General features: G+C 42.8%; 1 protein-coding gene across 1 annotated transcript in view; it reads left to right on the top strand.

Annotated features, from left to right (window-relative positions):
* The window catches only part of LOC123745868 (proteoglycan 4), a 54359-nt gene that overhangs the window by 12807 nt on the left and 15528 nt on the right, over nt 1–26024 (top strand). The window contains exon 2 of the mRNA XM_045726959.2: nt 17346–18071. Within this exon, the coding sequence (XP_045582915.2) occupies nt 17346–18071 (726 nt within the window). The remainder of the gene's footprint in view (nt 1–17345; nt 18072–26024) is intronic.

The raw sequence follows: 26024 nt of genomic DNA, 5'->3' as shown, positions 1-26024 counted from the left end.
CGCTGCGGCGGCGGGTTAGGCTTCAGCCAAACACCCGGGTCGCCGCGGGTGGAAGCGGGATCAGTCTTACCATGTTATGTTTATTTACTGAAATGTTTTCAGAAAAGTGTAATGAGCAATGGTGTGTGTGTGTGTGTGTGTGTGTGTGTGTGTGTGTGTGTGTGTGTGTGTGTGTGTGTGTGTGTGTGTGTGTGTGTGTGTATATATACTCACCTAATTGTGCTTGCGGGGGTTGAGCTTTTTAGGCTCTTTGGGCCCGCCTTTCAACTGTCAATCGACTGGTGTGCAGATTCCTGAGCCTACTGGGTTCTATCATATCTACATTTGTGTGTGTGTGGGGGGGGGGACATTGAGAAAATCGGTAGGGGTCAAGAAGATGATTCGGACCTGCAATTGAATGTAACAAAAATGTCAACAAACTGAAAAATACCAGATCGAAAACAAAGTACAATATTTCCCAAACTATCCAGATATCCAAACTTTGGATAGCCAGATATCCAAACTTTGCTCTGTACAAATCGTTCGCCCTCTTTACGTTAGCGCCCTTTCCTGATGTAAATTTGATCTTTTGCAACCTATCCATCTTTAATGCAACTTGCTTATGACAATGCAACATTGCGAAGTTCTTGAACTCTCTATGACTCTCTAACCCCTCGAACGCCGCCCACAGTAACCAGAATAAAATAGAATTTAAAATAGTATTAATATCATTAATAATATTTATTAATAGTAAAATATCACACAATCGAGTAATGATATCCGATACCATTGTTACAGATTCCAGGACGTTGCTTCACACTCATTGTACATAGCTTCACACTATCTTTATTACGGAATGGTTTCCAAATATTATACTACCACTATTCTCTAGTTGTTAAGAACATGTATATGCTGCCAGAGAACTATCAGCGCCTCGCTCCCTCTCTCACTCTCGTGCCCTGATACTGCTCAGTAAAATTGCAAAACTTTTTGGCTGTCAAGAATCACGCTAGTGCAGCTCTGGTATATTAGAAATCTGTCTTGCATACAGGCGTACCATTACTCATTCTAGCATGTCACGCAATTTCTGATAGCATCCGTCCAGCAGCTGCACGCGGCGTCCAGCAGCGGCACGCGGCGTCCAGTAGTGACACGCGGCGTCCAGCAGCGGCACGCGGCGTCCAGCAGCGGCACGCGGCGTCCAGCAGCGGTACGCGGCGTCCAGCAGCGGCACGCGGCGTCCAGCAGCGGCACGCGGCGTCCAGCAGCGGCACGCGGCGTCCAGCAGCGGCACGCGGCGTCCAGCAGCGGCACGCGGCGTCCAGCAGCGGCACGCGGCGTCCAGCAGCGGCACGCGGCGTCCAGCAGCGGCACGCGGCGTCCAGCAGCGGCACGCGGCGTCCAGCAGCGGCACGCGGCGTCCAGCAGCGGCACGCGGCGTCCAGCAGCGGCACGCGGCGTCCAGCAGCGGCACGCGGCGTCCAGCAGCGGCACGCGGCGTCCAGCAGCGGCACGCGGCGTCCAGCAGCGGCACGCGGCGTCCAGCAGCGGCACGCGGCGTCCAGTAGTGACACGAGACATTTCATAGCGCATCTTTTGAGACGTAATGAAAGCCAATATTTATGGTTTTTACTTTCTAGCGAAAAGATTTCACCTGGCATGTAGAAACCTTTCCCTTCACTCGAAGACGTGTTCTAGAGGCAAATACATTTCAGTTATGTACGTGGAGTCCTCATTCCTCATGCTGGCATTTTAGCTCGGGTCATGAAAACGTCGTAACTTTGTCCGTTGTGCCTTTTAAACTGTCAATTGTCAAGATTCCAGCAAGTGATAAAATGTCTGCGGTCTATTGTCACATCACAGCATGTTTCTCCCTCTTGTACTATTATTTTTTTCAGGGAGTTGTGGCGGGAAGGTGGTGGTGGGGAAGGGGGTGGGGAAGGGGGTGGGGGGGGGGGGGTGGGTACTAGGAAGGGCTAATCAAGCAGCAGATAAAGATGATTGATAGTTCGAAGTACTTAAGACCGAGTCGTCATCATTAGCCCCTTTCTCATTATCTCCATACTTAGGGACGTTCCCCTTTCCAGCTCTATTCTATGGGACGTCCCTCTTTCCAGCTCCTCTATTCTATGGGACGTCCCTCTTTCCAGCTCCTCTATTCTATGGGACGTCCCCCTTTCCAGCTCCTCTATTCTATGGGACGTCCCTCTTTCCAGCTCCTCTATTCTATGGAACGTCCCTCTTTCCAGCTCCTCTATTCTATGGCACGTCCCCCTTTCCAGCTCCTCTATTCTATGGGACGTCCCCCTTTCCAGCTCCTCTATTCTATGGGACGTCCCCCTTTCCAGCTCCTCTATTCTATGGGACGTCCCCCTTTCCAGCTCCTCTATTCTATGGCACGTCCCCCTTTCCAGCTCCTCTATTCTATGGGACGTCCCCCTTTCTGCTCCCATGATCTAAGTGACGTTCTCACCCCCACCTATCCCTCGGTAACCTAAGGGGCGCTCACTCACCCCCCCCCTTCCTACCTGTCCTCCAGAGCCAACCTCTCCAATGTTTTTAATATCCTTGACATCCTGGTCCCTGCCGGGTCCTGTTGAGCAAGGTCTCCCGCCGCCCGCCACGCCCTTGGCTCCGGGGTCTATCCTAAGAATGCTCACTTTGTCTAAGCCTATTGCTTTTACACGGTGAGAATGAAGAGAATTCTTCCGATGTTTACAGGCCAAGAGAGCTGTCTCACCTTCCCAACAGCACCTCTGTAGCCTGTCTCGTCTTGTCCTTAGAATATGATCCGTAAGTCCATATTAATTTCGCCTAACTCTATTGCACGGCCGCCTTTGCCTAAGCCCACTGGCCTTATACACATGGCATACAGATGTCTCCTCCCCTGGACACAATAATAATAATAATAATATATTATTATAACATCGTTAATAATACCTTGAGAGCGTTTACAAGTCAGAGAGGTGATAACGGTAAATGAGAGGCCAGGTGAGGCAAGGAAAGCAACTCACGTGAACAAGAAGAAGTGACTGGTCGCCTGCAGCTGCCAAGGTCCACCATCACATCACCCGCTTGCCTCACATTTGTCTTGACACCATTGTTCTGGGTCTGGGCATCGCGCGGCACCAACCACAGGCTGGTGTGTTGTGGTGTAGGCTTGAGGCGTGTATTCCAAATGACTTCGGATTAATTTGTGTATTCATGAATTTGCATTGTAATGGAGATCAATTCTCTTTCTCACTTTAAGGCGTGATTTTTAAGCTTAATTCTGACTCTCTGAACTCATTTTCATTTTCAAGTTACGACTTTTTATACCGAAAATAAACTGAAATATAAAAATAAATAAATAAATTTATTTTTTATAAATAAAAATAAATAAAATAAATTTATACCGTTTCTTGCCCGAAACGCTACGCGTACTAGTGGCTGTACAAGAATGTAACAACTCTTGTATATATCTCAAAAAAAAAAAAAAAAAAAAAAAAAAATGCCCGGCGATGGGTCATATTTGAGATAAATGGTTTTCTAACGCAGAACAAATAGCACTTGCACAATCATTCTTCTGTTTCTTGAACCGTGCTATGGTAGAACCCGGATGTGGGACTTTAGCTCAACACCTCTGGTTCTGCGTATATTTCCGTCCCCTGCAAGAAACGAGACTAGGCTTCAAATAATTCAGCGATCCAACGCCTATTGTACTTATCACCCGGAAACGTGTTCCAGAAACCTTGAATCTGATTCCCAAGCCAATATTTACCAAGATTTTATTGTAATCTAAATGTATCTGATTTGTATTCAAAGTTTTATGTTATTCTGTGTTTTGTTAACATGATACTATTTGGAGTGACTGCAGCAGTAGGCCTACTGGTCCATTCTGGACGGTCCTAGTCATATATATATATATGTCGTACCTAGTAGCCAGAACGCACTTCTGGGCCTACTATGCAAGGCCCGATTTGCCTAATAAGCCAAGTTTTCCTGAATTAATATATTTTCTCTATTTTTTTCTTATGAAATGATAAAGCTACCCATTTCATTATGTATGAGGTCAAATTTTGTTATTGGAGTTAAAATTAACGTAGATATATGACAGAACCTAACCAACCCTACCTAACCTAACCTAACCTATCTTTATAGGTTAGGTTAGGTTAGGTAGCCGAAAAAGTTAGGTTAGGTTAGGTTAGGTAGGTTAGGTAGTCGAAAAACAATTAATTCATGAAAACTTGGCTTATTAGGCAAATCGGGCCTTGCATAGTAGGCCGACAAGTGCGTTCTGGCTACTAGGTACGACATATATATATATATATATATATATATATATATATATATATATATATATATATATATATATATATATATATATATTATATATATTTTCTCTGTTCCTCTCACTACCACTCCTGCCAAGGCAGACATCTCCATATCCTTCCTTGATCTGAACTTCCTACATTGAATTTCCTCGAGGGAATCGATGTCCATTGTCATATGGTGACCAAAATTTGACGGCGTAGTCTAAATGGGGACCTCGCCAGGGTTAAATATAATTGGAGGACAATGTTTGTACATTCATTGCTCCATATGAGTATAAGTTCACTGTAGGTCCTTAAATGTTATTACTTACGAAACCTCTACATATTTTCTCAATCTCTGGCGGGCTTTGTTTACATTTGTTAAAAATGTGTACAAACGTCAACAATCGAATGTTGTTATTGTTATAAACAGCCTCCTGGTGCTCCGGAGCTCATGGACTGTTTATTATATGTAAACAAGGCCGCCAGAGATTGGGAAAACATGCGCAGGTTCGCAGTAGTTGCGTAACTGCTTCATAAATCCTGGTCTGAGGGAACAACATAGCACAAAATTGGACTTATTTATAGCAACACTGAAAGTCCATCTTGCATAATATACACAATTCGTAACAATTTCTGTAGTGGAGAAGATAACAATTAATTGACGTTTATAGTGTCGAGGTGAAATTAATTTGCGCAAATAACTTAATTCTTAAACGCATCGTTCTGGATAACTCAAATCTTGAGAAAATGAGAGTAGTTGCGCAGGAGTACATTGCTGTAGGTGTACAAGAGTACATTGCTGTAGGTGTACAAGAGTACATTGCTGTAGGTGTACAAGAGTACATTACTGTAGGTGTACAAGAGTACATGGCTGTAGGTGCACCGCTCAAAGATATACTCATAACGATAGCGACTCCGGAAGCAAAAGCAAGAAGATTTAGTTAACTATTGCACCATAAGGGATCAGCAACAACACCTTTATAGGTAGAGATATATGCTGTCATATACGATATGTGGTGATAGATACGTTACATGGTATATATCTATATATATATATACATATATCTGTGGATCAGTAGGCTCTCAACCGACTGGACCCAGGTTCGATTCCCGGGGTGGACGAGGCATGTGCTGCCTCTGGTCACCTAGCAGTAAATAAGTATTAGAGATTTACCCCGAGTGTTGCCGGTTGCATCGTGGGAAAGGTCACTCGTTGACCCAGGGGGCCTGACAGCTGAGTGGACAGCGCTCGGGATTCGTAGTCCTGAGGTTCCGGGTTCGATCCCCGGTGGAGGCGGAAACAAATGGACAGAGTTTCTTTCACCCTGATGCCCTTGCACCTAGCAGTAAATAGGTACCTGGGAGTTAGACAGCTGCTACGGGCTGCTTCCTGGAAGGTGTGTAACAAAAAGGAGGCCTGGTCGAGGATCGGGCCGCGGGAATGCTAAGCCTCGAAATCATCTCAAGATAACCCTCTCAAGATAACCATCTCAAGATAACCGTCTCGGGGGGGGGGGGGTTGTGACAAACCTTACAGGTTTCCTTTAGCTTTGATATCCAAAGGGTTTGGAAAGGATGGAGGGAGGCAGAGGGATAGGGTAGGTGAAATTCTGGAAGAGGATGCGGGACAGGCTTCTTATCCCCAACAATGGGAAGCCACAAGGAATATGCGCGTTATATAACAAAGTATATACGTTATATATAATGTCAATGACATTCAAACTGACTAGAGAACATCAGTTAGGTATGTCTATATTGTTTTCTCTAACTCATTAAGTCGTACAGTACTTCGACAATTTAAGTACAAACACCTAGTAAACAATTGTAATTGTTTGTTAATTTAGGTGTTTTTATAATCATTTATATATAACTGCATTTATTTTATAATCATTTATAAGCAGTTATAATCATTCCCAAAAGTTTATTTTCTACTGAGGGGGGTTGAGGTACCCGGTGTGACCCGGGTCTGTCTGTCTGTCTTCCGTGTCTGTGAAGTTCTAGTAAACGCTAAACTAATTAAACTAATTCATACCACACCAAACTAATCCTTACTTAACCTAACCAACCCAAGCCTAGCCTAACTTCAGTGTTCATAAACTCGATTAGAGCCCTGAACATTTATAACCAAGTACAGTGCATGAAATAAGAGTACACACAGTAATAGTACAGCACTGTACTTTTAATGTGAAGACGGGCACGTTGCAGAGAAAGAGAGCACTCAATGAAAAATGTGGATCAGGAGTTTGAGAGAATGGCGTTTCCAGGGGGTCGGGGAGGACTAAGTTAAGAATTGTCTATTCTCACTACACATCCTGTCCCGTTTTCTGTTTTGGGCCCTCAAGTAGTTAAGGGCATTTAAGTACGACAAATTTCTTGACGGTGGGCTGGGCTGCGAACCAGGCGTCTCCTGCCCTGTGATACCTCACTCCACCAAGGTCACTCACTCTCTCATTCTCTCTCTCTCTCTCTCTCTCTCTCTCTCTCTCTCTCTCTCTCTCTCTCTCTCTCTCTCTCTCTCTCTCTCTCTCTCTCTCTCTCTCTCTCTCTCATTCTCTCTCTCTCTCTCATTCTCTCTCTCTCTCTCTCATTCTCTCTCTCTCTCTCATTCTCTCTCTCTCTCTCTCATTCTCTCTCTCTCTCATTCTCTCTCTCTCTCTCTCTCTTACACCCACAGCATAAATGGACAGCTACGACGCACCTTCACCGGTGCGTCGTAGCGCACTCCAGTCAAACTCTTCGAAACATTCACCCACATAGTTTCACAGGTGACGGGATACGGTGGTATTGAGGAAGTGGTAGGACGTGGGCGGTCCAAGATGGCGTCCGGGGTAATCCCGTCAAGGATACCCACCACCTTCCTTCACTCCAGCAAAAAAAAACAAATAGTTCACCGTGTACGTGTGTTGCAAGAGGGCGAAAGGGATGTATTAGGGGGAAACCGCTAAGCCATTGCGACTATAAAGCACTTGGAAGGGATCAGGATTTGGGATGGGACGGGGGGAAAGGAATGGTGCCCAATCACTTGAGGACGGTCGGGGATTGAACGCCGACCTGCATGAAGCGAGTCCGTCGCGAGAGGAAGGGAATGTTACGTTGTTTATTCCTCAATACAAGTATGAGGACATTTTGAAATGAATGCAAAATACAGTATTAAATAATAGGCTACAATATTGTATATGATACAACGCCTGCACGCGGCTATGAAATTTATTTTAACACAAGTTACGTCAATCTTTTTTTCGACTTCTCCGCTAGCGAATACGAGGAATGCAGAATATTTCAATAGTTTCATTATATATATAGTTTTGAAAAAATAAGTCAAGAGTTTTATTTAAGTGTTCATTAAATAATAGTTTCAGGCTTTTATTTTTCGAATACCTCCCTTCAGCAGTATGTGACATGCTCAGAATGATTTCGAAAGATATATTTTCTTATTTTTTTTCAAGAATACCATCAACATTTGTACTGCATTGTCACTAGGTTTAGTCTACAATGACATTCTGCACGACATGTATTCTCTCATATGCAGTCTCGAATTTACTTCAGCACCTGACACCCATCCTCTAGTGGTAGCCTACTGCCTAAGCGCTTTCGCTTCATAATGACTTTATCTTTACCCATCCGGTGGAAGGCTATACAGGAACCCCATACCCATCCTGTGGGCAGTAGTGGAAGGGCCTATTGGCCCAATAGACCAATACTGCCCACAATAGAATATACCCTATTGGCATGAAGCAATAGGCTTTCTTCAGTTCCACATATTCATATGCTCCTGTATTCACATCACGACGTCAGGACGTATACACGATGCAGCTGACTCTGTGTCAACGGGAAGCAAGCGAGACGTCTCTAGCTCTAGGGTCCCAGATTCCTGCCTATAAGTAGCTGCTTCCTCTATTTATCTTGGCGGTCAAGTTCAGTGTCGTATTTGCTCTTGAAGCTGTGAATGGAGGTGGCCTTACCTACTGGTGTAGTTCCCTGGCCGCTCGTACAGCGTTCACATGCTTCCTTACCTTCCTTCTTGAGGTTATCTTGAGATGATTTCGGGGCTTAGCGTTCTCAACGGCCCAGTCCTCGACCAGGCCTCCTTCCTCAAACTCATTTGCATTCCTTTAATTTCATCGATCTTGGTCACATTTTCTCACAGTTGAAAGATTCTGGTCTTGTCCACCTTGTCTCTTCCAGTCAATATCATATATGTTGTGCTCTAGATTTTCTGGATTATGTTCCTTCAACCTAGGAACTAGGGGCCTCGTAGCCTGGTGGATAGCGCGCAGGACTCGTAATTCTGTGGCGCGGGTTCGATTCCCGCACGAGGCAGAAACAAATGGGCAAAGTTTCTTTCACCCTGAATGCCCCTGTTACCTAGCAGTAAATAGGTACCTGGGTGTTAGTCAGCTGTCACGGGCTGCTTCCTGGGGGTGGAGGCCTGGTCAAGGACCGGGCCGCGGGGACACTAAAGCCCCGAAATCAACTCAAGATAACCTATTCTCGATGTTTAGATTCTTTCATTCTTGCTCTAGTTTGGTTGTAAACCTCTTGTGTTTTCAAAGTTTCCATTGTGCTTCATCTATTACATATTCCAGACCAGTTTCCAGTATACTGCTAATGTTATTTGTTGTATGTGTACTAATGGTTGTTGGTACTGCAACTATAATCATTCCATAAACTGTTTGTTTTGAACTAAAGGGGGAGGGTACCCGGCGTGATCCGGGTCTCTTTGTCTGTCTTCCCATCTCTCCATCTATGTATTTACCTATCAATCCATCTATCTATCCAGCTGTACCTACTCATCTGTCTATTCATCTATCCATCCATCTACTGCGGCTGTCTGTCTGTCCCTGTCTTTGCCCGTCTCTCCCTCCGTATATCTTTTTGTATGTTTCCGTGTGTCTGTCTTTGTCTCTGTCTCTGTCTATCTGTCCGATGTGAGGGTGGTGGCCAGTGAGAGGTACGTGGTATGAAATACTACAAAAAAAATTGAATTTGAATTGTTTTGAAGAGTTGAGGGGAAAACAAATGAACGATTATAACGTGTCAACTGCCCGCGGGGAACCATTTCAAATCCTAACGGCCGTAACCAATTTAGAAAAAAAACCCACCTTACATGAATCACAACTCAAACTATTGAAGTAACAATTGATAATGATATCAGAGATCAAGCCAGAAGAAAGAACTTTGTACTTTTACCTTGGTGGGTGGATATATTTGAGTGGGACCGTTCCTCCTTAGTGGGTGTGTATATTTCAAGAACAATAGGGAGGGGGCGTTCCTCCTTGGATGGTGGATGGAGAGGTGCGGGGGGGGGGGCAGATGTTCACATGCTGTCATGTACTAGTGACTGGCACATCCCCTAACCCCCCCCCCCCCCCTCTATCCACTCTCCTCTACATACTTGGCATAAACTCTCACTTTCTAAGGCACGAAGCGTGACCAAGTGTCTCTGACACGGATGACAACCGACACGCTGGTAGGTGCATATATGTAGCTTGTATATATATTCAATTTTGACATTTGAGACGGAGTCTCATTTTCATGCACCTTTCCGTTGTTTTTATCCAGAACAAATCAGACAACGATACGTTTCCTATCGAAAGCAGACACTGGGAGACACAAGCACTTGTAATCATATTCACACTATAAACAGCTTTTTATATATAAGCAGAAAGCTAGAGCGATGATTTGATTGATGAAGATTAAGCCATCCAAGAGGTGGCACGGGCATGAAGAAACCAGAAAGCTAGAGTGCCTCAGAGCTACCTTATATATACACAATTATATATGCGAACAAGTAAGTAAGTAATTATCAAAAGAAGGCACCAAACCGGGAAGGCTATGTAGCACCATCAAATACGCAAAATAATCAGAGGGCGCTAAATATCACCAAGGATGCCAATACGAGAACAAAAACGCATAAGGCGAACGATATCAAAAGTATCCGAGTCACCAAGAATTCTATCGAGGGACAGGTGACCGCGAGGGGCGGTCGGAAAGCAAGACACACGCTCGTCCTGGAAGTCAGGACATTCAAGAAGGACATGCACGACCGTAAGAGGGACAATGCAACTAGGACAATAAGGAGCAGGGCGGCGCTCCATCAAGTGACCATGGGTTAAGCGAGTATGGCCAAGACGCAACCTCGCCAGAGCTGTTTCCCACCGCCGGTTACGGTGGAAGGAGGACGGCCACGAGGAAACACAACATTTAAGAGTACGTAGCTTGTTACCAGTAACAGACAACCAAGAAGCCTGCCAACGGGTAAGGACTGAGGAATGGATAACCGGGTAAAAGTCGGAATACGGAATGCCTTTACGAGAGATGGGACAAGAGCGGACAGCTTCCTTAGCGGCAGCATCCGCACGCTCATTTAAAGACACGCCAATATGGCTGGGAACCCAACAAAACTCAACCGACTTAAATTTACTGTGAACGAGAAACAGCCAATGCTGGATCTCGACAACTACCGGATGAACTGGATTAAAGCACCCGAGAGCCATGAGGGCACTACGAGAGTCAACAACAACCACAAAGGAAGACTGACAACGAGAAAGCAGGAGACGAAGAGCATAGAGAATAGCATAAAGTTCCGCTGTAAAGATGCTAGTCTCCGGAGGCAAGCGACACATATAAGTGCGATCAGGAAAAACAACAGAGTAGCCAACACCGTCCGCTGACTTAGACCCATCGGTGAAGACAGAAACGGAGCGGGAGTGAGAAGAAAAGTGCTCGAGGAAAAGGCGTTTTAGAACTGTAGGAGGGGTAAAAGCTTTAGTGATACGAGTCAAGGATGTACAAAACCGCGGAAGAGGGACCCTCCACGGGGGCAAAGAAGGAACAACACGAGGAGAAACATCAGACAGACGAACGGAAAGAGAATCCTGTAGGCGAGATAACCGGACAGAAAGAGGGAGGTGGTGAAGAGGAACAGGAACCGCAGGAGGGGTAAAAGTTAAAGCACGACAGAGGCGAGAGGAAGGATGTTGCAAGGACCGCGCAAGATAGCGAAGACAGTAGCGATCACGGCGGTCCTGGAGAGACAGGAAGCCAGTGTCAACATACAAGCTAAGGACGGGAGTCGAACGAAAGGCACCAGAACTGAGGCGCAACCCAGTATGGTGCAAAGCATCAAGACGGCGAAGAGTAGAAGGAGAAGCAGACGAGTAAGCAGGGCAACCATAATCGAGCTTAGACAGGACGAGAGAGGAATGTAAAGCAAGGAGAGTGCGCCTATCTGCCCCCCAAGAAGTATGGGACAAGACCCGAAGGAGGGTAAGGGACTTAGAGCACTCAACACGGAGGTAAGAGATATGGGGAGACCAAGACAAACGAGTGTCAAGGAATAACCCCAAAAGCTTCGCGGAATCTTTGTATTCAAGGGGATGACCATAAAGTGACAAAGAGGGACGAAGAACAACCCGTTTCCGCGTAAAAGTCATGGCACAAGTCTTAGAAGTAGAGAACTTGAAGCCATGACCTGTGGCCCAAGACGACACGGCATCAATCGCAAGTTGAAGCCGGCGTTGAAGGAGAGGCGAATCATCACCCTGACAACAAAGGGTAAGATCATCGACATAGAGAGCGGAGAAGACACCAGAAGGAAGAGAGGAAAGAAGACCATTGAGGGCAACCAGAAAAAGAGTAGTGCTCAGAACACTACCCTGGGGCACACCTTCGTATTGCTGAAAAGAGGGAGAGAGAGCGGTACCAAGGCGCACCCGAAAGGAACGACGAGAGAGGAAGCTGCGGAGAAAGAGAGGGAGATGACCACGAAGGCCAAAAGAATGAAGTTGAGATAGGATATGATAACGCCAAGTGGTGTCGTAAGCCTTTTCTAGGTCAAAAAGGACGGCAACAACGGAGGTCTTCGCAGCAAAAGCAGTACGAATATAGACCTCCAAGTTCACCAGGACATCTGTCGTGCTGCGGCACTTGCGGAAACCAAATTGAGAAGGGGAGAGGAGGTGATGGTGTTCCAGGAACCACATCAGACGAACTATATGCGAACAAGACGCAGGGTGCAGTTGCGCCTCCACAGATCTCCAGTATCATCTTTTGATAATGGTAATGGCTCGAAAGGGCCACCACCTACGGGCTATTCATGCCCGTGCCACCTCTTGGGTGGCTTAATCTTCATCAATCAATCAATGCGAACAAGCCTGAATGGTCCCCAGGACTATATGCGACTGAAAACTCACACCCCAGAAGTGACTCGAACCCATACTGCCAAGAGCAACGCAACTGGTATCTACAGGACGCCTTAATCAGCTTGACCATCTCGACCGGACAAATTATATATATATAGTATATGTGTATATCACGAAAATAAACACGTGATTAAAAATGTGACAATGTCAGACCACGGAGGAAAAATGAAACAGGAATTTCCTTAAATACTTTCGTATATTAATACATCTTCAAAAGGAGTGGAGTGCTCCTTCTGAAGATGTATCAATATACGAAAGTACTTAAGGAAATTCCTGTTTCATTTTTCCTCCGTGGTCTGACACTGTCATATATAGTATAGTCTTAAGAATCAGTATTTTACTATTTACTAGGGAGCAGACGAAACACCAACCAGAAACACTGGACCTCTAAGGAACACTCGTCTGTGTTTTAGTACCCTGTATTTTGACCGTAGTGGCAACTCAAAGAAGACGGACTGCTCACCCCTAACATTATTACCTCAGAAGAACAATGTTGGATACCTTTGTCTCAGTTGCCTGGACTGGGCTGCGACTCAAAGGAGTGTCGTCTGCCAATATATGAACCACAGAGGCGCCGTCACAGCACCGAGAGGTCACAAGTCGCACCTTCCATAGACCTCCAGTATCAGCTATTGACACTGGTAATGGCTCCAAAGGGCCTCCACGTACGGGCTATTATGCCTGTGCCACCTTTTGGCTTAATCTTCAATCAATCAATCAATCGTCACAGCACCCAGTGCACACTTTTTTTTTAGTGTCAGAGTGGTTGACAAATGGAATGCATTAGGGGGTGATGTGGTGGAGGCTGACTTCATACACAGTTCCAAGTGTAGATATGACAGAGCCCGATAGGCTCAGGAATCTGTACACCTGTTGATTGACGGTTGAGAGGCGGGACCAAAGAGCCAGAGCTCAACCCCCGCAAACACAACTAGGTGAGTACAACTAGGTGAGTACACTGATGAACCATGTTTCATTTGTTTGAAGCATTAGTTCGGGTAGATTAGTTTTCAACCAATCAACGCAGGGTGCTGCTTCACAACAGTTACTCTACTGGAGTCATATTACACACAACAGTTATTCTACCAGTTTTTTTACCTGAATTTACCTGAGAGCTACTATTTCTAGTGGTTTCGACGAGGACAGGAAGCCAACAGCTTGTCAAAGGTTCCCCCCCTCCCCCAATTTGTCCTGATGATTTGATCAAACCATTACTCGACCAGGATTCTATTAAACACAACAGTTACTTTTTTTATGTAAAATTAACTATATCAAATAGGGTGGACTGTAACGCTGTTCCTTCTAAAGGTGTTGAACACTTGTGGCTGTTCATTTTAACGGTGTTCAACACTTGTAGCTGTTCCTTTGAACAGTGTTCAATACTTGTAGCTGTTCCTTTTAACGGTGTTCAACACTTGTAGCTGTTCCTTCTAACAATGTTCAACACCTGTAGCTGTTCCTTCTAACGATGTTCAACACTTGTAGCTGTTCCTTCTAACAATGTTCAACGCCTGTAGCTGTTCCTTCTAACAATGTTCAACACCTGTAACTGTTCCTTCTAACGATGTTCAACACCTGTAGCTATTCCTTCTAACAATGTTCAACACCTGTAGCTGTTCCTTCTAACGATGTTCAACACTTGTAGCTGTTCCTTCTAACGATGTTCAACACTTGTAGCTGTTCCTTTTAACGATGTTCAACACTTGTAGCTGTTCCTTTTAACGATGTTCAACACACGTCCTGGAGCTGCTGTTCGTTGTCATTGTACTGCTATTCACGAAGCAGTTACGCAAGCACTTACGAACGTGTACACCTTTCCTCAATTTCTGACGGCTTTGGTTACATTTATTAAACAGTTTACAAGCATGAAAACTTGCCAATCAACTGTTGTTATTGTTATAAACAGCCTTTTGGTGCTTCAGATCACATTAACTGTTTAATAATTGTAAACAAAGCCGCCAAAGATTGGGAAAAGATGTGCAGGTTCGTAAGTGCTTGCATGACTGCTTCGTGAATCTGGCCCCTTAGTTTTATTAACCATTACTATTTCCTTTCCACAACAATGCCCTAGAATTACTTGTCCTCGTATTTTCTCTCCGAGAGCTTCAATCTCTCTACCCTTAAGATGTTGATTCTGTTTTGCCCGTTGTAAGTCCGACTCACAATGGTGTCCAGCCCCAGCACTGAATTCTTGTACAACGTTCCATTCACCTGGGCTGAACAACGTTATTTGAACAACGTTTGAACAACTTTTGCCTCATATACTCTACCTCTGACCTCGATCCAGATTTTTTTAGAAGTTCTCTAATCCCATTCATTCTCTGCCGAGCGTGTCTCTGATTAGTACTTTCATAAATTTGAAAGTGATTTCAGTAAAGTGCAGTCGCTCCTATGGCTTGTTTTCGAGGCTTCACTTGGTCTAAAGTTATCTGAAGTGTTGCAAAAGTGACATGCTTCTTGGATATATTATATGTGATAGTCAACTCAAATTTCAGATTGGTAGCTTATGAGATTGCAAGTAAAAGCCGAGAAAGGACAGGCACAGAGACAGTCACGAAACCACTACGTCAGTTTTTGAAGACCACTCAAAATTATGCTCATATGTACGAAACATTTCCTACGTCATGTTATACAAATATGAAATATAGTGACACAATCTCTAGCATACCGTAGTGCGCTTTCACATCTCACGAATATTTGTACTCTCATAAAAACAAAACAAAATCGTCGTATAGAGAGGTATTGTCGTACAACAATACCTCGCTCGCTGGGTTATATTATATATTCTATTTTCTTTTGTTTTTTTACTTTCACCAAATACCTACCAGCTTCCATTATGAGATGTTGTGACTTGAGCTCAAAGAAAAGTTATACTCTCGCTTGACCGTGACAACACAATGCTCTCACTTGACCTGAGGTCACGAATAAAGGTGTCACGTGGTTTCTTGTGTACATTGTACACCAGTGTACACCAGTGTACACCAGTGTACACCTCTATGTTTCACGTTGTTCTGTTTCCGTGGCCATTTGTATCAATTTGTTTAATTATATAAAACAAATTAACAGTTTTACTTTTCAGTAAATTCAAAACGATGTAAAACGTATTACTGTAGTATTCGGTGATTATTGCAGCCGCTTCCAACAATACCATACTGGCCCTCTGTAGATATATAGTCAAACTGTATCCTTGGAACTTACCTGTAACGTGCCAGAGGTTTCACTTTGATCCCGTGATGGAGGCCATCGCCCATTTTACCTTAAAAAAAAAGCGTATAATATATAAAACAAAAGTCAACGGGCGGACACAACAGCCACATCAATGAAAACAAGAGAGAGAGAGAGAGAGCACACCAAGAGCCTAATAACTATTCATAAAACAAGTATTATTGCGCATTATATAAGGATATTAGAAAGGGATTCGAAAATATAAATAAATATATACACTATCATGTAAACATACACATAAAATAAGAAGATAGGAGAAATCTTAATACCGTCGATATGAGAAATGTGAATGAAATTTCTGCCTGCTTCCTTGCGCCAATAGGCTACCCTGGATAGAGGCCATAATGGTTTGTAGGTAACGCCTACCAGAGGCACCAGGGGCCCCGCCTACCAACTTGTGGTTACTGGATCTCACCTAAGAGTTTAAAGGATGCAATAAAATTATCATTAATCTTGCAATATGCTGAGGATTATACCCGTGGCTGGGCGAGTTTTTGTTTCCCATGTAGGAACGATAAACATTCAAGGATTGAACACATTCCACTTTCGTCGCTTTCTCTGATTTTGCGATTCTGCGTTCAGTACATAAATTTCGTTGTTTTTGTTGTTGTTGCAACTTCTTTGTTTTGATAGCTATTGGGAACACTGAAACGATTTCGCTTACTTCCTCCATGTCGGTTTCGGAGAGGTGTGTGGTTGAATCTATTGGTCACAGAGATCAAAGTTAGAAGCACACAGAGTCTGGGATCCTCTCGGACGCAGGTTCGAACCCCCGTCACGGCCCTTGTAGATTTGTTCAAAGTTAGAAGGCTTTGTGCGAAGCATTACTCGAACGTCAAACACCTAACAACGAAGAACAAATGTTCAATAGCCCTCTGGGCAGGCGTTGTCATTTATTCTTTAAACCGAGGAAATATTTGGTCACACCTGCAATATTTACATAGAGCAAGACATTGTATCTGAGAACTTGACTGGGAACTAGCTCTAAGCAAACTCTTAAGACGCTCTGGACGATAGAGCGACGGTCTCACTTCATGCAGGTCGACGTTCAATCCCCGACCATCCAAGTGACTGGGCACCATTCCTCCTCCTCCCCCACCGTCCCATCCCAAATCCTTATCTTGATCCATTTCAAGTGCCATATAGTCGTAATAGCTTGGTGCTTTCTCCTGATAGTTTCCTCCCCCCCCTCCCCCCACCAACCTGAGGGACACTGCCATTTATTCTCCAAACTATAATTTCGCAACTCATTGTACCTATAAATAAATAAATGAATAATTCAGTCGGGAAGACAAGCCGACGAGCATGATGGTAATTAAGTTTTGAATTTGTCCATGACTTGCAATTTCTCGTACCCTGTATAAGTTAAGACAATTTATATTTTATAAAAGTTATACTGTAGTTTCTTATCAAATTAGACGTTAATAACAAAGATTAACTGAACACTTTATGAGAGGTTTGATTTATCATTGGAACTGCTATTTGTTTAAACTAAAGCTACTGATTGCATTCTAATACATATATAAACAAGTTCAAGTATGTTTATTGAGACAAGAAAGAAATACATCTCAAAGTGATAGGCTTAGGCTATTTCTACCCCTATATATAAACATATTTAATTAACACACTTTATATTTTTCAGGGTATTCTTGGGCCTGGTCTGCTGTGCCCTAATTGAAAGTGCACATGGGCAGGACGAGTATTATGATTATTATGAAGACGCGCCTCTAGACGACACGGCCGCTGCGGCGGAAGGAGCACCCGCAGACGTAGGCGGCGAGGAGCCTCTACCTGAAGAACTTCCTGTAACCGAGGCCCCGACGGAAAAGCCCGCACCTGCTGATACACCAAAACAGAGAAGGAAACTGGTAAGCCTTCGTAAGACTCCGAGGATTGGTGCCACCAGAAGAACATCATCACCAGCAGCAGCAGCAGCAGCTCCTGCAGAAACTGGCAGTTCTGACGATGCTCCTGCCTCTAGCAACGGACGCGCACGCACACCCAGCACAAGCAGTACAAGTCGCTCGCGGCGTCCATCCTCGAGGGTAAGCGGAGCCTCACAAACTGCTGCTGCTGACACCCCTGCTGAAGCTCCCAAGGAAGAAACCCCCTCTAGAACTAGATCATCCCGCACTGGGTTCCGCCCGTCCTCTCGCTCAAGTACATCGAACTCTCCAACAGAACCCACGACCCGGCGTTCCTTCAGCCGCACATCCGCCACCACAACCCAAGCTCCTAGCGACAACGGATCTGGCCACCGATTTAACCGTCGCCCAACCTCCTTCACTCCCAGCAAATCTAGGGGTCCATCTTCACGTGCCAATGCTGAAACTGACGACGCTGCTGGCTCCACTACCCCCTCCAGCAGGTTTGAACGTCGACGCAGACCGTAGTTAGCAGTGTACTTACACACCCTCTCAGTATTGAAACAACTCATATATATTTCTCTTTAACAATCTCAACACGCAAAATACACGTTCGATTTGGCTATACAAACTGCTACAATTTGACTAAGCATGTCATTTCATCTGTATGAGTTTCATTGGATAACATGGATACATTACACTGAATTACATATTAAGGACATTATTTCTTCTGAATTGTGTAATAATCTATTGTTTCCTTTTTCTTTGATCCCATTATTAACAATAGTAATTTAACTTGTCTTCCCTGTGCTCTATACTTTCTCTTCTGATTCATGGAACTTATCTTTTTTTTTATTTTATATCAATTCTGCCTCTCCTCAGTTTAAATGCACTACTGTTATTTTTTTAATAATAATAGCAGCATATTGTAATAATTCTTCATTTGAGATTTACTGTTTATTCTATTCACTGTTCATTTATATAAAAAGTTGGTTTCTCATTTTTTTTCATTCTCCATGCTATCAGTTGTGTGTAAATTTTAAGCTGTTAATAAAAGTACTGTAGTTATATTTCTATATTCCTGTTCCTTGTTGAAAGTGTACGGCATAGGGAGAAACAAGACTCGAGTGACATGATTAACAAGTGTGAAAGATCCCAATTTCTGCTGCTTTCGTTAGGAATAACACACAATGAACCAAAAGAAAGGGTAGGGTAGGGGGGGCTAGGAAGCAAATTTAGCAGTTGCATTTATTATTACTACGCTAACAGGGTAACCTTCTTTTCACTATTCCTTCATTTTTGCATGAAACTGCTTTTCGTTTTTTGCATTGTAATTTTAATTTTACTTGCGTAGTATATACGGTGGTTACTTTTAATTTAATTAATGTATAATATTTATGCAGTCCCAAGAACTCGGAATACAGTATTTTGGGCATATAATGAATACCATTACATTAGCAATACTGTATTATATGTGACAGTGGTCGTCAGTCAGCTTTCTGGTGGGATAGATTACTTAAATGAAAGACTCGGCAACTTAAATGAACGAATTACAAAAGTAATTGCAATGACTTACGCCAGTAAGGGGTTCTTTAGCGCAGTAGCCTATGAAGTCGGCTCACAACCAGTGTCCGAAGTTCCATTCCTGGGTAGAACAAAGACGGTTGGGTTAGTTTCCTTTTATCTGATGCCTCTATTCACCTAACAGTTTATAGGTACTCAGGGAGTTAGGTAATTGTTGTGGGTGGCATCCTGGGGCAGGTCAGTGGCTGGCCCAAGGGGGGACTTCGACAATTCCACGGATTTAAACAATATTATCCAATTTGTTTAGGATTAAGTCAAATGTAAAATCATTTTTGGTTCAAAAAGATTAACACATCTCGTAACGTCGAACTAATATCCACCATATATAACGGCGTTGAGGGAGAAGAGAAAACTTATTAAAAAAAATTACCAGTCGCCACGATATCCAAGAGTGGCATTGGTGACGTTGAATAGGCATTGCTCTTAAATACAGCGCCCACTGGATTATTATAGGCGTAGTGTGTTCTTGTTCTTCCCGTTGAATTTGTTCCCCGATATCATAAAAGTGAACAATATTTCTGGTTCTACAGCTGCAGCAGGTATAACCAGAATTGTTCCGCGCGATCTCCCCGTTCGCGCAGCACAATCGCCAAGTCTTTATTTGTGTTGTTTTTATATCGCTCCCAATATTTTAATTGACCGCGATTTGTTAAATCAACTTGTGCTTGAAAAGCAATTAGCGTAGACTTGAGCGTAGACTTGAGCCTCAGTAAAGGGACGTTGAATAATTCAGGAATAAAAATAACTTAAAAGTTATTATTATTATATTTTCAATTACGTTAGAGAAAGATTTATAGCTTTGAATTAGAAAATAAGTGCTCTAAGGTAACCCAGTTAACACTCAACTCTTTCAAGCTTGACACCAGAATGTACTTCACTCGTTTAATGATGATTTTAATAATTAATTATAAATTATTATAAAATTACGAAAATCAGTGTAACCTGTTCAAGTCACTCTCTTTGGGTGCTATATTATTTTAATTGTATTAAGTATAAAAGGAATACCGTACAAGCATACTCAGGTAAATTAGCTTTATAGCAAACACACACTCTCGTGAGTATTGTAATAAATATTAATATTAATTAAAAACTTATTGTACAATAATAGATGAAGACTCAAAAAATATTGGACCTACCTCGTTTAAAATAGTCATATGATTACTAGCCCATAAGTTTCCTGCCAACTACACATGTTTTGATCAAAATACAGTACTAGATGTAGTATTTGGTCGACCCCAAGAGGTTGTGTCATTGAAGTGTTGGGAGTGGATCAACCCGCCGGGCACCAAAAGGTTGCACTCTGGGGGTCGACCCCGACCCGCTTATGAGTCATTCCCCTATAATTATAAACCAGTGAGACAACGAAATAAAAGTCTAGGGACTAGGCCAGCCACCTTCCACGGTTTTCGTGGGGTTCGCCATGGTAGTCAATCCATTTTTAGCAATGGGGGGCCGACACCGACCCGCCAATGACAGAACCCCCGTCCCCAATCACCTTAGATATGCATTCTCTCTCATAGATTGCCCGTTCAAATTTGATCTGTCCTAGTATGCTTAAAGTACGGTAATATCATCATACGTTATAAAAAAAAAGGGAGCCTATACAGTTGTTTTTTTGGGGGGAAGGGAGTGGTGGTGGTGCAACAGTCACAAAGTATTTATTGGGTGATGAGTTAGGTAAGATGGTGTGGGGGTTATTGTTGGGGTTCCCCCCCCCGTCCAATCCCAAATCCTTATCCTAACCCCTTCCAAGCGCTATATAGTCGTAATGGCTTGGCACTTTCTCCTGGTAGTTCCCTTCCCTTGCCCTTCCATGGATATAAAGTTACAGGCAGATAGAGAGCAATAAGATGTGAGTACAGTATGTGAAAAGATTAGTTTAGGTGATAGAACAGGAGCGAATGAGACTATAGAGGGAAAAATTAAAACATTTAGAAAACAAGAAGCACTTTTGGAAGTAATGTATCGAAGAGTTGCGGAATGCGAATGATAATGTCCTACGAGAATGATAAATGAAAAAAGGAGGATTATATGTGGTAAGAATATTTTGATAATCTAATGGGAGATGATGATGCAAGAGATGCTAATGTGAAAATTATTAAATTTGTTGGTGCGAGAAGAGTGCAAGAGTGCAAGTGTCAGCTGGTACATCAATGGTAGAAGTTAGGACATCAATGAAGAAGCTGAAATATGATATAGCTCATCAACACCTACAGTTTTATGTTGAGATGATTAAATGTTGCAAAAAATTTAATATAGTGAATGTGGAGAATGTGTCAGAAGACCTGGGGTAGTGGTAATGTACCAGAAGACCTGGGGTAGTGGTAATGTACCAGAAGACCTGGGGTAGAGGTAATGTACCAGAAGACCTGGGGTAGTGGTAATGTACCAGAAGACCTGGGGTAGTGGTAATGTACCAGAAGACCTGGGGTAGTGGTCATGTGTCAGAAGACCTGGGGTAGTAGTAATGTGTCAGAAGACCTGGGGTAGTGGTAATGTACCAGAAGACCTGGGGTAGTGGTAATGTACCAGAAGACCTGGGGTAGTGGTAATGTACCAGAAGACCTGGGGTAGTAGTAATGTGTCAGAAGACCTGGGGTAGTGGTAATGTACCAGAAGACCTGGGGTAGTGGTAATGTACCAGAAGACCTGGGGTAGTGGTAATGTACCAGAAGACCTGGGGTAGTGGTAATGTACCAGAAGACCTGGGGTAGTGGTAATGTACCAGAAGACCTAGGGTAGTAGTAATGTGTCAGAAGACCTGGGGTAGGGGTAATGTGTCAGAAGACCTGGGGTAGTGGTCATGTGTCAGAAGACCTGGGGTAGTGGTCATGTGTCAGAAGACCTGGGGTAGTGGTCATGTGTCAGAAGACCTGGGGTAGTAGTAATGTGTCAGAAGACCTGGGGTAGTGGTCATGTGTCAGAAGACCTGGGGTAGTGGTAATGTGTCAGAAGACCTGGGGTAGTGGTCATGTGTCAGAAGACCTGGGGTAGTAGTAATGTGTCAGAAGACCTGGGGTAGTAGTAATGTGTCAGAAGACCTGGGGTAGTGGTAATGTACCAGAAGACCTGGGGTAGTGGTCATGTACCAGAAGACCTGGGGTAGTGGTCATGTACCAGAAGACCTGGGGTAGTGGTAATGTACCAGAAGACCTGGGGTAGTGGTCATGTACCAGAGAAGTGAGAAAGACCAGTATAACTGTACCACTGTATACAAATAAAGAACATAGTTAATGTGAGGACTATAGAACCATTAGTTTACCATGTGTAGTGGATATAGTGTATGTATGACAGGATAGTGACCGGAAGGTACAGGAAATTACTAGGATATTACTTCCACCATGGAAGCCTGATATGTGTAGGGATCCACAGTGGAAGATGGTGTGTAGATAAAATATGAGCATTGTCTGCAACCTGTCCTCTTAAATAATACATTGCATTTTGATGTAAAAATCCTACAATGGACAAACTATGATGTACTATAAATCATAGAAGCTCACAAACCAGTCCGTCCTCTCGTTTGTTGTGTCACAAAACTGATGTACTAAATTGCCTGAACCCAACCTAACTGTGGACCCCCCAAATAGAAAATGGGACATCATGTCAATTTTAGGAGCCACTATGATTTTTAGTACATCAGTTTTAGACATTTGGGGATTTATACTTCAAAATGTGATGTATTATTCGAGAGGAGAGGTTGTTCAACCACATTTTCCATGATAGTGGTAATGATCTTAATGCAGGTCAATCGATCAGGTTAGGTTTGATTCAAGCAATTTTGTACCTCATTTTCTCTCCATTGTAATAACCTGAGAGGACGGGCTGTTGAAACAGCTTGAGAGAATTCATGCGAGAAAGACTAGTTTGAAAATTACATTTATATACTGTTAAATGTTATGGAAAGTTTATATGTAGGTAATAGTGCATATCAAAGAATTAATGGTTAGAATATTAGAAACACATACTGTAGTATGAGTAATAGGAGTATGTCATATTTGATGTACACAGATGATAGTTATTTTATCAGAGTTATGTAGACTAGCTGACAATTGTATTCAGATATGTGAGTGAAGACTGTTAAAAGTGAATATGGACATAAGTAAAGACATGGTGATGGAGAAACAATAAAATTCTGTGTTAAATAAATGTGAATGGTGAAGTGTTGAAGGTGACTGATCAGTTTCAATGCCTGGGATGTGTGATCGCAGACAAAAAAAATCTGTGCCATCAAAGTTTTGAGTAGGATTCAGTCAGCGATGGTGCAGTGGAAGCCCTGGATAGGAATAGATGCAGCCAAAAGTCTGCATTTAGTAATAGTGCCCATTCAGTAGTACAGTTGGATTCTTTCGACTCACAATCAGGAATTCTAGGTCCAAACCCCAGGCAGGACAGAAATGGTAGGGTACATTTCCTATCACCTAATTCCTCTGTTCACTTAGCAGGAAATAGGTACTCAGGAATTAGTCAGCTATTTTGGGGCTGCATCCTGGGGAGGGTCAGTAGTTCAACCTTGGGAAGGGGGGTGTTGATACCAGCCTATCATATACTGTATAAATATACACAGGCTGCTTGTCCCCTAATAAAATTAATTGTTATTACTACTGTATACTGCATTTATGAAACAATGATGCAGTAAGAACGTAGAAAATCAAGAGTTTGAGCAATGTAATGGATGATCTAAAAATTAGGTGTAGTGTTAGGAGAGAAGGTAAAGTAAGAATTAGAATGTGAAATAGATACGCAAGGCAAGCGTCAATAAAAGTGCAAGATTGTATGGTGAGTGCCGAGATGATATTGCAGTGACTTTGAGGGAAGGAGAAGTGGAAGGTGAGTGGACATGCCAAGTAAGAAAGCAGGGAGTGAGTAGGTGGGGAGCAAGTATGTGAGGAAGATTGTATGGTGAGTGCCGAGATGATATTGCAGTGACTTTGAGGGAAGGAGAAGTGGAAGGTGAGTGGACATGCCAAGTAAGAAAGCAGGGAGTGAGTAGGTGGGGAGCAAGTATGTGAGGAAGCAGGGAGTGAGTAGGTGGGGAGCAAGTATGTGAGGAAGCAGGGAGTGAGTAGGTGGGGAGCAAGTATGTGAGGAAGCAGGGAGTGAGTAGGTGGGGAGTAAGTATGTGAGGAAGCAGGGAGTGAATGTGAACAACTCACAGGATATGATAAAGGATAAAGACTTCATGTACAGGATATAGTCAAATCGTATAGAAGATGATTCAACAAGGCTCGCTTTCTTTTTGCTAAAACCTTATATGTTATTAGGATAGGCTTTGCTGGGCTAGTCAAGTTGGTTTGGGTTAGGTTAGGTTGGGTAGGTTTTACAATCCGTGGGTGAACCATCTTGTGTACAATATTGCTCGTATTATCCTGTACAGTCTTTGATGTGTTGGCAACACTTTTTAGCCTATGACAGCACCATATAATTTGTGTCAAGCCATTATAATATATTTTTTCTCATGATCTTAATGCAGAATGTTGTGTTGAGTTGAATAACTTTTTGCGTACAAGGGAAATTCTTCGCACACGTTGCTCATTCTTTTGCACTTGGGAGAAGTATGACTCATCCTTATAAAGTTTTATTTTGTATTATCTATAGTTGTTTAAACTTAGTGTTGGGGAAGTATATTAGATGTAGACTGTCATCATCAACTAGGGACCTAAGAAACATCAGACGAATTGTCTGGCATAGTAACATTGATACTGTACCAAAATCTGAAACTGCGATGCAAATAATTTACAATGATCATTGTCGAAACTTATGCAAAGATATATATATTGACAATGGGTTTCAAATGTGATGATTAAACTGAACGAAATGGATGGAAGGGTATACTGTACAGTATCAAGGAAATAACTAATTGGATGATGAATGTTGTATACATGTATATAGACACATAATAGAACACGAATCAATGGATAAAAATTGAATAAGTTTAGAATAAGTTCTTGGTAAATACTGTTTTAAATAAGATTTTAATTTTTATGGAACTAATTACCAGATAACGTCATTGATGCGTGACTGTTAGATTCTTTCAAGCACTGCTTGAAAGATGTGTAATTATTGGATTGTTTCAACTGCTGGTTGAAGCAATTGCATAGCAAATGACAGCTTCATTAGTTTCAAGGGAAGGAATGGGGAAGCCAATTCAGAAGCCATTAACTTCCTGCTTGTCACAGCCACTAGTGGGAACAATGACCAGAAGGTTGATTATATTATTACATTAGAACACGCATGACGTTACATAATATCAGTTTGTGATCACACCCAGTTTACGAGGCTGCAAAAGTAGCAACTGGAAGCAGAAGAAACATTTGTGACATTACCATATCCACATACAGTATATGAAGTATTTAACTTCGACACACCTAAATTGTAAACATCGCTTTTCGTCAAATCACCGAAGTTAAGCAATGCTGGGTTTGGTTAATGCTTGGATGGGGTGACTGCCTGGGAGCAGCAAATGCTGTTGGAATTTAGCTTCAACTGTTACGGGTTGCATTCTGGGGAAGGTCAGGAGTTTGTCTAGGGAATCCTTAATAAGCTTAACAGGCTTCCTGTTTTCGACAGTGGGAACTCATAAACCAGAAATTTTGTGAAAAAAGAAGTTTAATGAACTATAGCCCTTGCTTATAGATAACCTATGCAATGATAATTCAATTCCCATTATGATTTTCTTCAAGACCCTAAAATACTACTTTGTTACTTTGGTCTGCAACACTCACATTAGTCATTAGGAAAAAACTGCTGATACTGTCTATGTATGAAGACAAATTAAATACTCTACTGTATAAACAAAATGAGTATATAAAGAAAAACACCATGTAAACATATCACATAGAGCAAATTATACATAGAAAAGCCCATAACGAAAA

This window comes from Procambarus clarkii, chromosome 88 (genome assembly GCF_040958095.1).
Source record: "Procambarus clarkii isolate CNS0578487 chromosome 88, FALCON_Pclarkii_2.0, whole genome shotgun sequence".
Lineage (NCBI taxonomy): Eukaryota > Metazoa > Arthropoda > Malacostraca > Decapoda > Cambaridae > Procambarus > Procambarus clarkii.
Note: the sequence above shows the minus strand (reverse complement) of the source record. Positions and strands in the feature narration are given on the sequence as shown.